The sequence below is a fragment of the Apteryx rowi genome, unplaced genomic scaffold, assembly GCF_003343035.1.
Source record: "Apteryx rowi isolate R43461 unplaced genomic scaffold, aptRow1 scaffold_350, whole genome shotgun sequence".
Lineage (NCBI taxonomy): Eukaryota > Metazoa > Chordata > Aves > Apterygiformes > Apterygidae > Apteryx > Apteryx rowi.
In genome coordinates this window covers 137,211-149,278 of record NW_020449975.1, presented here as the reverse complement: position 1 = coordinate 149,278, position 12,068 = coordinate 137,211, and the positions used below count along the sequence as shown (strand labels likewise).

General features: G+C 38.6%; 1 protein-coding gene across 1 annotated transcript in view; it reads right to left on the bottom strand.

Annotated features, from left to right (window-relative positions):
- The window catches only part of SYTL5 (synaptotagmin like 5), a 62,555-nt gene that overhangs the window by 13,727 nt on the left and 36,760 nt on the right, over positions 1-12,068 (bottom strand). The window contains exons 7-9 of the mRNA XM_026072792.1: positions 10,603-10,732; positions 8,661-8,767; positions 3,485-3,577 (exon numbers count right to left, since the gene is read on the bottom strand). Of these exons, the coding sequence (XP_025928577.1) occupies positions 3,485-3,577; positions 8,661-8,767; positions 10,603-10,732 (330 nt within the window). The remainder of the gene's footprint in view (positions 1-3,484; positions 3,578-8,660; positions 8,768-10,602; positions 10,733-12,068) is intronic.

Genomic DNA, 12,068 nt, shown 5'->3' with positions numbered 1-12,068 from the left:
TTAGAACACCGACTATGGAGATTTGGATTTGCACTGGACTATATTTGGATTTGTCCTCATTTATGTTTGCATGAACTCAGTTCTCACTTAAGATAGTTTAAAGCTAGGTTTTCGTGTATTTGCAGAATTGGGGACTTCGTAAGAAATTTCAGTTTCTTTGTGGAATTTGTAATGGTACATGCAAAAAAATACAGATGTTTAAATATGCCAATTGTGGGGAAAAAATACAGTATTAGAATACGGGGGAACAATTTTTCCCCCCTCTGCTTGTTAGGGCAATATCTGGAAATCGCATCAATGAGCTCATGGACAACTACAGCTTGAGCTACACCCTTCCCTATCAGCTACAGGGAGGAGGGAAAAATACAGGCAAGGGGAGGAGTTCCACAAAAAGATTAGTCTGAAAAAACAGCTTCACAAGCATCCTGTCTAAGGGCCCTGCAGTAGAGAAAGCTGGAGTGATAAGCAGGTCTGTGTCAATATGGTAAACAATAACAGACATCAAAAACAGAACAAGCAACAATTCTTTTAAAAAGAAATTATCCCAAAATTTAATTTTATCCATCATCTAGGAATAACAAAAGCAAAAAGGGGTTTGTTTGCATTTTAGCACAGTTGTGTTTCAGCTGGGCTTCTCTATAACTGTTCTGGGGAAAAAGGGAAAAAGGGCAAATAAATAAATAAACAAACAAACACAAAGTCCTAAGCAGATGACCTCTGACCCTAGAATTTATGCAAAGTGCTGAAGTGCTTACAAACCACAAATGAATAACACAATTTTAGCAAAAGTGTTTGACACATTTGACTTCCTTTCCCACAGACACTGTTCTGTGGGATTTACACTGGACATTAAATATGTTAACTGCTCCATACTTCGAAAAATCTACTCATTTCTGAGTTTCATAAATAGCAAACCATCACTGCATGCAGAGGGTCCTGAGCCTCATTCTAGTACACCACTAAGGATTACATTTGTTTTGCATCATGTATTATTGCTGCAGTAAGGCACTAGAACAATTCAGTCTTACTGATGTGATGGGTCTTGACAATAACACATTAATGTGTTTAGGAGAGGAACCAACGAAGGGTGAAGGGAAAACTAAATATACATTTCACATATTAGCTTCAGAAAACAGAGGCAAACATACCCTAATGCCAAGATACAGTTCCTGTTCAATGTCACTTGCCATGTACATTTTTGCTCACACACGCTCTAGTAGATTTCAAGTATCTTTATTCTCTGAGATATTTCTTCTGTTACCTTAAATGCTCATTCTCCAAAGACCCATTCTGTAATATAAATTCTCATATTTGCTGAAAAATGTTTCATTTAGAGCCTATTGTTCATTAATAACATTATTTCACAGTGACATAATAGTACGCAGTGATTTCATGGACAAGCAAACTGCATGAAAAGAACCTGTACAATGCAGAAGGTTCAAATGCGCAGAACAAGAAGAGTAAAAGCAAAAATAAAAGAGCTGGCAAATGTTACTCACTAGTAATATACAGTTAAAGGAAGTAAAACAACAACAACAACAACAACAACAAACTTTTACACTGATCTGCTTCAGCAGGGAGAAGTGGCTTGCCATTCAAAACTTCTCCATTAATATAGCATGCAGTGACATTAAAAATCATGTCAGGGTGAATACAAAAACAGGAGCATTGAGATGTGAGATTATCTTAGATCTACAGCAGTGGAAAAGCAGCACTTTGCTTAGGAGAAAGGTCAAAGGGAAAATCTATATTAAAAGGCAAAACCAGTGCAGAGAGCACAGGAAGAATATTGTCTACAGTATTTGAAGAGAAGGTTCTCTAAATGCAATGACTCAATTAATGGGCTAAATGGCAAAAGCACTTAAACACCTGCACCCCTCACACCCATGTTCAGAGGAAAGACAGACAAATCTGTCTATAAAATCCATGGGACCAAGCAAGTGTTGGAGACAATGAGTCATACTCAACCTCAGGTGAGTGGGTATAATTAAACCAATGTCAGACAAGTTACATTTGCTCAGGTCTGATCTTGTGTGAAGTGCCATGCATCTCTGTTGTATCTGTTTTTGTGAATTACACAAATTAGAAGGAGAAGGGTCTGGACACGGCCAGATCTAAAACACCAAAAGGCTCTGTAACAGCAATTTTCTCAGCCCCTGGTCCTCCCCAGGTAAGCCAAGCTCTGGTTAATACATCGGGCTCTTTGGGATTGAGAACTTAAATGGGCATTCCCTGGGCCCTGCACAGATACTAATGGAGATGCAGTCTAGAAAACAGTTCACCGGTTAGTGTCAGAGACCAAAATTTCTCCTCCCTTTTAGCATACAGACTCCTCAACTTTCTTCATTCTCTTCAACTCTCTCATACTCTACCTAGAGGCTGCTGCAGTTTAATGGCACTCCATATGCTGACCAGAGCTATTCTTACTCCAAGGCACAATGGAGAGTGGCCAGAGAGGGCTCTGTGAATTGCCTGAAGATGTTATGAGTTGCTTACATCCTGGCTATCATCCCAAAAATGAGGTACACAGTAAGCAGTCATAAACTAGACCATGTCAAAGGCTGTTTTTTATCAACCGTTTTCTTTCCCACTGAATAACAGATTGCATAATGAACTGTGTAAGGCTGGACACACCTATTTTGTCCTGTCTTAAAAACCCTTAAACCTGAAAATCCAGCTGTCCTTTTAAGTCCAGCATTAGGTTGCAACCGTTGGATGATCACAAGGCAGCTGTATGAGACTCGAGCATCTGATTTACAGCATATATCTTAGAGGTGTCACAAGAAATAAAAGGGTGTAGCAGAAAAACATACTATAGTTCTTGCAGGAAGTAGAAAAGCTGTCACCAAACAAGATCCTCAAACATCTCCCTCTCACTGCAAGGAGAAATACTTTTCAAATGTGTTGCATTACGGAGAGTGGGAGAAGCTGGGCTGGGGGATAGACAGTGATTCCATAGAAGTGGTATGTATACAAATGTGCAGAAGAGTACTTGTGTCCCAAGAACATGAAAGAAGTGCCTAGATTTTACCATGGACACCACCCATTCCCAACACTCAAAAAGTGGAACGAGATGGAAGATCCCATTGCATTCTTTTCTCTTTGTTCCAAGCAAATTAAGATTAACTACACCTCTGCAAAGCTGAGCAGTCACATACCGCAAATACCTATGGTTTGCCTTCTCCATATATCAAGTTGGTAGTACCTGAGTGTGTGGGGAAATCTGCTGCAAAATGGCTCTCTCTTTCAGCATGTACTACAGAGAATAGCATTTTAGCTTTGTATAGCATTAAAAACATAATAGAAAAACTATCAAAAAGTGAAAGGCTTTTTCTAAAGAGCAAGATAAAGAAAGATCTGTTTCAAATTCTTAGGAGAACTACTCACAACTATGTTGTTATGTGGTATGATATTAAACTCCATTTTGGAGAAGGAATTGGCTTATGTGGAAGGAAAAGCATTTATTTCCTACTCAAGATCTTACCGTTGATAATCCACTAATCATACGTCCATGTTTCCTTGAATAACGAGAGGCCACTATGTCATCAATATCTTCTTCCGTCTCACCCAGATAATCCTCAGTGAAAAAGAAAGAGTCATTTTAGTCACTGTGTTCTGTCCTGTATTTGGCCAGTCTCTGTCCCTGAGTTTTGGTCCATGTATTTTCCATTTAAGGAAGACTGTGCAGGATGCATTCAAAATTCACATCTCTAGAGAAATTTTGATTTACATTTTCCACATCTTTGCACAGGCACAAAATGGGAAGGGAGGTCGTCTGGGTTTCAGGTTTCAGTTGCTTGAGAACTGCAAAACCTTGACACATACACTTCATGTCTTAATCTGGAGTCACATAACTTTGCATGGCCAAAGACTGTACACACAAATAAAACCCACTTCCAGGCCTACCTAACAATCCCATGTGAATCACCTCATCTACTTACGAACATGTGCATTCAAGAATTTCGTTTTGGAAACCTTGGAGGGATATGGTGAGAAGTTTTCAGATCTTAACTAAAGAAGTCACTGAATTAAGCTCTGAATAGCAGTCAGGGGTCTGAGGATCATCGATACTAGTTTAGCTGACTATTTAGATGACTATCTGTCATTAGCCAGAAGCCACCACCATTAGATGGCTGATTCCCTGGTTACAATCCAGTTTCTAAAGGGACATATTTTTACAATTCAGTTTTATGATTATTATTCAGATTTATATCACTCATACTCACACGTATACAAATGGAAAAGCATGCACATACAATTAGCATTACGCTTGCACCCTTTCACATTGTCATCAGTGACAGATGACAATTCTATGAACACAATCTCGGACGCTGAATTGCTTTCTAACAGGGAGTGCTGAAAGCCCTATGTTACTGTCAAATCACATGGGAAGCAACTTTGTAACTTTTCTTGCCATCATATACACAAAGTATTTGAGGGGTAAACAGAAAGAAATAGTTTTCACAAAATTTGATCTGCAAATTTTCAAAATGATTAAAATTCCTGCATTATTTCAAAAAACAAAACAAAACAAAACAAAACTAGAGACAATCAGTACTTGCACAAGTTCATATATATGCTTGAATTTTAGTAAGCAAGACCAAACTCTAACATCTTTAACTCATACAGAGAAAAAATCATTTTCACTTTTTGAACACAGCAAGGTAATAAAGTAAAACTTAAGTTTCTTGTTAAAACCTGATGGATAGTCCTTATAGCACTGCTATCTTTAAAAAAAAAAAAAAAAAATTACAGAAAAAAATCCAGGTAGAATCACAGAATCGCTGAGGTTGGAAGGGACCTCTGGAGATCATCTAGTCCAACCCCCCTGCTCAAGTAGGGTCACCTGGAGCACATTGCACAGGATTGCGTCCAGGCGGCTTTTGAATATCTCCAGAGAAGGAGACTCCACCACCTCTCGGGGCAACCTGTTCCAGTGCTCTGTCACCCTCACAGTGAAAAAGTATTTCCTCATGTTCAGATGGAAGCGTCTGTGTTTCAGTTTGTGCCCATTGCCTCGTGTCCTGTCACTGGGCACCACTGAAAAGAGTCTGGTCCCATCCTCTCGACACCCTCCCTTCAGATACTTGTACACGTTGATAAGATCTCCTCTCAGCCTTCTCTTCTCCAGGCTAAATAGGCCCAGCTCTCTCAGTCTTTCCTCATAAGAGAGATGCTCCAGTCCCCTAATCATCTTTGTAGCCCTATAGCAGTAGCTATAAAAGCAGCTTAGGAATTTCAGTGGTTTCCTCAAATCTTATGGCAGTTATTTTGAAAGACTTTGACTTTAGTTTTAATAGCAGTCAAATATTCAAATCCCTTATACAGCTGCTTTGCAGCTGTAAAAATTCCATGTGATGACCCACTTCACTCTCACTTGCCCTCACTCTCTCAAACTGAACAGAGATTTTCTGTAGTGAAACTAAGGAGTCTCTTAGATTTCTATGCCAATCATAAAAAAAAAGAGCAGAAAAGAAATGCTGCTGGAGACTTGAACAGTCAAAGTTTATGTAAAGATCTTCAGAACATTTATCATTAGTATGCATAGAAACCAGCTGTTATTTCTCTTCTCCTTTGTTCCAGTGACTGAACTGAAATAAAACCATCTGAAAGTGATGCAAAATCTTCTATTACTACTTTCCAATTGTAATTGTGCATATTTAATGTTGTGCAAAAGGAAATCAGGATAATCCATCACTCTAGTTGGGACCAAATTTACATACTGATGCTAAAATTCCTCTTATTTTCATGTTTTTACAATAAGTCTCCTCTGTTGGTCTCTTTCTTTTCTGCTTTATTCAGAAATAAAGAAAAAGTGATACATATTTTATACTCTACGGAAAGAGTCCATAGAGTTCCAGGTATTAAGCAGCAAACTATTTCAGGGAGAGAAACAGACAGAGCTGGATCCTTAAAAAGTAGAAAAAAACAAAACCTAAAAAAAGCACCCAAAGAAAAAAATCCTGCCCTTCACTTCTACTCTCCCCATTGACTTCAGAATTCAGTTGATGCTTACAGGTTGGCCCAAAAATATGCAAATTTTTTTCCTGACAATACAACAGTTTAACTGAAGAAGCAATTCTGGTAACATGGCCCAAACTCTTTCCTTTACACTATTATACATATAGATGTGGTCTTTAAAATAAACAATTACACATTCGGGTTTCTGAGTAAATAAATACAGGACAAAAAAGAAAGGTAACATCTTCACACTGGAGTGTTTCAGGTTCAGATAGTCAAATATTAATAGTGCTTCACAGAGAATTCTAAGGACAGATGATCGCCGATTCTTATCTGCAAGCAGATACACAAAACTAAAACAATGGCTAACATTTAACCTCTTAAATCATTTTACACTACAATGATTATGTTTCTCAGGAGGTGTTATAGAACTGCAACTACATAATTGGTTAGTGTTGCTTATTAAAGTTAGAACTGGTAGGACATTAACCTCATGGTTTCCAGTGGGGGTTATAAAATGCAAATTACACAATTACTTCTAATAAAGCTACTGAGCATGTGATGAACACTTTTTGGTTAGGAATTCAACATAAATCTCTCTAGAGAAGATGTTCACACTGGAACACAACATAGATTTAACTGGTTACCAATACTCCTTGATAAATACATTCCACAGGATGCAGGTTTGGGGGGTTTGTCCCTTTTCACTACCAAGAGCAATGCAAGTTAGACAGGGAAAATATCCATTAAATTATCCAGTTCATCATCCTGTATGTGTAAGGTGTTTTCCTGACAAAGCTGGGAGCAAAGCAGCTAAAAGCCTTTTCCCACCTTTTCAGTGACAAATTCCAGCTATCTGCTTATCTTATTCACACATGGCATCTCCCACCCCACTGCTGTGAGCTTCCATCACCCAGGAGTAGGAGACCAAAGGACCCCAGCTACCTCCACCCGCTGCCCAGGAGAAAGGAGGTTGTAATTCTTCTCAGGCTGAAGGAGCTGTTATTTTCATCAGACGTCCTTCTTTTTGCCTATTGTATCGAGCAGCAAAGAAGCTAAACTCCAGCAATACTACTACCTCTATCACGAACAACTGCATCCATAATGAACCTAAGGCAAGACTCTGGAGGAGTCCTGTGAGTCAAACTACCCTAAAAAACACGATAACGCTAAAGCTGATAAACACAATTCAATTGATTTCCTAAGAGAGCAAGAAACATGGGTAGAATAAGCGCTCTATGAACCCTGTTCTGAAGAAAGTTTAAAGAGGAATTAGCATTTTCACAGTCCCCAGAGCAACTAAATCATGGTTATAGCACAAGAGAGGTCCCCTAAGTTAGCAAAGAAGCTAGAGAGTTGCTGAGATTCAATCTGAAATTTCATTTTGAGTCAGCAAAAAACAGAAAAACTCTGAATACGAGGAAGATAAAAATCAAAGAACAGAAAACCATTCTGGACTTGGCATATCTGGCAGCTGCCTCAGAGGAATCCCTAAGTGACAGCTAGGGCACCCTGTACTGTTAAAAAAGGACACCTATGTAAGATATTTCAAGTTCGTACTTTCTTATTTTGTGCTTTCCTCTGCAGTCTTTTCAAACTTATTAATCAAGAACATATCCCTTTTCTTTGCTAGAATGGAAAAACCAAAACATTTCTAAGTTTCTCTTCAGCATGAACTCAAGTTAACCCAACACATAGAAAGGGCTTTTTCATTTCCTTAAAAATTAATCCGAACAAAGCAATGCTGCAGAAAAATCCTCTGACTGCTTACAGCCCAAGAAATGGATGGCAACTCCAAGCACATTATTTTCCACCAACCCACAAGTATCAAATGCTACAATAAGGGGAGACATCTCCCACGGACGCTACCCTTCTGGCAAGAGTAGATGGTAGAGAGGCTGGACAAAACACTGCTGCCACAGCGGGTTATGATTTTTTTTTTTTTTTTAGCTACACACTTGTATTTGGAAGCTTCAAAATAAACTATAATTAGATGAATAAAAATTCAAATAACTCCTTTTTTCCCCTCATGCATTTTTAACAAGCTGGGTTTTTCTTTATAGCACTGATGCACATCTGCAATGTGTGCATCTTGAATATGTACATAAGAGGAGAGGGAAGTTGTGAAACACTAGGAAAAGCGATCCACCCAGAATAGTAGGAAAGAGGTATGGAGACATATGGGAGAAAACGATGAATAGGAAGAATAGGCAGTAACAGTGGTGGAAAAGAAAGCTGGGGTTTCACCTGCTAAAAAATACACAGGGAAAACCAGAAAGGATTAAAGCCTTCGAAGTACAGTATTTTTCAGCATCAAAATTAAAATCTAAGAAAGTATGAATTAACAGAATTTTGGAGCACATATAACAGTGCCTGAGCATTATTTTCAAGCTTGATTTGATTAACCTGTAAACTAAAAAAAATAAATAAATCACATTAGTAACAAACTAACTGTGACTATTCATTGGAATCATTCTATATCCATCATACTTGGCAGATGAAGTTGTTTAAAAATTGATATAAATAAAATATATATAATTTGGGGGATATTTAATCTATATAAATGTTTTAATATTTATATATTTACTTTTCAACTATATTTTATATTCCATACATATACACACACACACAGAGCTGATTTCATAAGTCTGAACAAACAGAATTTCCACCAGATGAACATTTCCATATTTCTAACTCACCAAGTCCTGATCTAAGGCACTAGGTACAGATTTGCTTCTTATGCTCAGAGTATCCTCATTGCCTTCAGAGAAAGATTCACTCAAATCTATCTCAGATCGGCTGCGATCTGGAAAACAAAATAATGAAAATGTTCATTATAATTTGTACAAAAAGCCCTCCCTGTTCCATTTTGCCACACTTTAAGTGTTGCCTCAAATGCAACATTAAAAAAAAAAATCAAAACAGTATTTCTGCAATATTTTCTGTCACACACACTCCAAATACTGAACATCAAGATGAAAAATCGGAAAGCGTGTTTTATGACGCTGTTCAACCTTCTGGCCAATTCTTCTTCCCTTGCACTATTTATCTACTGTAATTCTGTTCCCTGTGGATCATACTATTGATCAAGCTTTTGACTTTCTCTGGCAGGCCTATCAGCCTGGAATATTGCAAAATCTACAGCCCAAGCATTCACAGTGATTATCAAATCTTTCCACCATCCCTAAACTCCCCCCAATGTCTGTTTCAGAATTAAGCAACTACGGACAGAGAAAGTATTTTTGCTGTTACTGGTGTTTCCTGTGCAGAATGGATGAGGAAGTGAACAGTCATGAGTCCTATGCCAGCTTCTTTCGGTCCTAGAAGTCTTTCATTCACCCTCTAAAGGCACAAGAGATGTTAGATGTCTTGAAGAAAGCTTTTCTTAGTGCTCTCCAAAGAAGTATTCTGTGCCACTGTTCAATAAATCACAGAAGAAAGTGGGTGAAGAGAATACTTTTAGAACCTACAGGCAGGAGACTGGAAAGCTTTTAATTGTTCATCTTCTTCCTGGGCTGTAGCTGATGTGGCAGGAGAAGTCACTCTCCTGAGCTTAATGTCCTTTGAGATCTTCTAACAAGAAGAGACAACAAGGAGTCCGACTGAGGCCTGTTCCCAGGTTGCCTGCAATTTTGCTCTGCATCCATCTCCTTTGGTGACATGAGACCAGTTCTTATCTACTAAGAAACCCTTTATTTTATGAGGTAACAGAGCAGAATTTTCTTTTCAGATAGAAAGCAGCAGTCAGAAGTGCCTCTGGCCAGAGCTGCAAAATGCAATATTCCCATTGATACTTTGATGCTTTTGAGTGGAAAAACCTAAGGTGAAGAAAGTGTCTCCATTGATTAGCTCTGTGGGATATGTCACTAGGCTTCTGCTTTAGGCTAAATCCAAGTGAAAGACAGTGCGCCCCGCTGTGCTTCAGAGACTAACCTGTAAAGCTGAACCCACTCTGTTAGGCATGTAAGAAGCAGGTTGAGCGACTGGGAAAAGCAGAAGGCAGGGGGCTCCTGCCTCCTGTTTCAGATAGGAAGAGGAGGAGGCTCTTCACCCACTGCTGTAAAATGGCTCTGAGAGCACCTTCCTGAGCAAGCCTTTACTTTACAGCTTCCAATGAAAGGAGGTAAATCACAACCTAATCTACTGGTTCAGTGCATCATGTACAAAAAACAAATGGCATGAAGACTGCAAGGGAGTTCTTCTCAGACAGCTCACTGCTTCCCATGGTTATTTGCTTCTGGTCAAAGTGGGCATGAAATGTAACCAGAGCAGCATGGTGGTGTTTTATATAGATGTAAATAGGCAGCGTTTTATAAAGTTGACCACACAGGGAATGCTTTTACAATATGCTATTATGAATGAAATCTCATAACAATTCTAAGAGTATGTCATTTACCTAATACTAACATTGTGCCAAGATTACTGGGGTTAGGATTACCATTTTTTCAAATATGAAACTTATTAAGTAGTATATCCTTGTTTAATAATTCTGAAAATTCTTCCCTCTTAACACGAACAAATATATGAAATTTATATCTGCTCTTTCAATGTGCATTAAAAACAGGAAGTGCAGAGTCACAAGAGAAGGAATAATCCTCTGATGTGGAGCTGGCAGAAAGCAGTTAAAGACTTGATACTTGCCTGATGATAAAGCTACCCCAGAAACTGCAATGGAAGGTGTTCCAGATGATTTCCTACAGTGCTGCTTTACTAAATCTTCAGGTACACTTTCACTTGCAGGAAAAATCATGCCATTTTCTAAGCCAGTGACCTGCCCAGTAAGAAAAATGCACATCCCATAAATATAACAAGCAAGCTTATTCACAGTCAGTCTACAGCACAACCATTTCTATTAATTCCCAGAACTCCAAAGCCCCTTTAGCACCCAGTCGATTATTAAATATATTTATATTACAGTCTAATCTGTTTTGCACAGCTCACACAAAATTTGCACAAAGATGTGACTCATGCATACATTCTGAGCTTGCAACTGAAGAATCAGAGCAGTACATCAGCAGTGAGAGGAGGGAAACAAAACACACAAATCTATTCAGTGTTCACTTAGCTTGGCAATTTAAAAAAAAAAAAAAGGGGGAAATCCTTTGTTTTTATACCAGCATAATGCTTTCAGGCAGGGTTGAACCAAAAGGACTTGAACTAATTATGCCAGCATAACTCCTCAGGTAAAGCCAATGTGTTTGATATCACTACATCTATTCACTTTCCTGTAAAGGAACTGCTAACAATGTATCTGCATCCAAATTAAATGGACTGTTTTGTTTTTTTAAACAAACACAGTGCACTTAATAAAACCAGCTTGTGTGCCAACAAGAATATAGAATATAAATAAAACAAGTATTAATTTATTTACAGCTCCCGAAACTGGCTCTCATATATACTGATTTCTTCTTAGGAAAGACAATATATTAGACCAAGTAGTTGGAAATTGGAAAAAATGGGCATGTCCTTTCATCAAGGCTCTGAGCTCAAATGCTCGTCTACTTCTTTCCAAACATTAATGATAAAAGATATTACCTCTTAATATAAATTTCCTCACACACTTAGATCATTACAACTTAGGATAACTCCATAGGACACTACTCTTGATGTAGTAAGAAGGGTGACCAAAATGAATTCAGGATGGATGTCCCAGACAGCGCACAGCCAGGAGCAGGTGTCCAACAAACAGGCTGACTGTCTAGGAACAAAAAGAGGAGCTGCTTCTGGCTGAGATGAGCCGAGTCCTTCTGCTGGCTACGAAAGCAACCAAGGGCTGCTACCTCATATGAGGCCATCTACATCTCAACAGGCTAAAAGCCGGTTAGAGGAATCCCACCTTTCATTCTGATACAACATCTAGCCCACATTTTGTGTTATACCATAATTTATGCACAGTCTAGTGTCCAAATCCAGAAAGAGCTAAAATCAGTAAGACTTGATTTTCTGCAAATGCTGAGCTTGCAAAGCTCCCCTTTGAATTTAGTGGAAGCATGCTGGACCCCACAGATGCTGGAAAGTCATGTCCTTAGTTCGTAGTGCTTCTCCAGCCCTTGAAGCGTCAGAAATGCTTACTCCTATTCCTTGTGCTTCCCATGTCAGAACCTGTG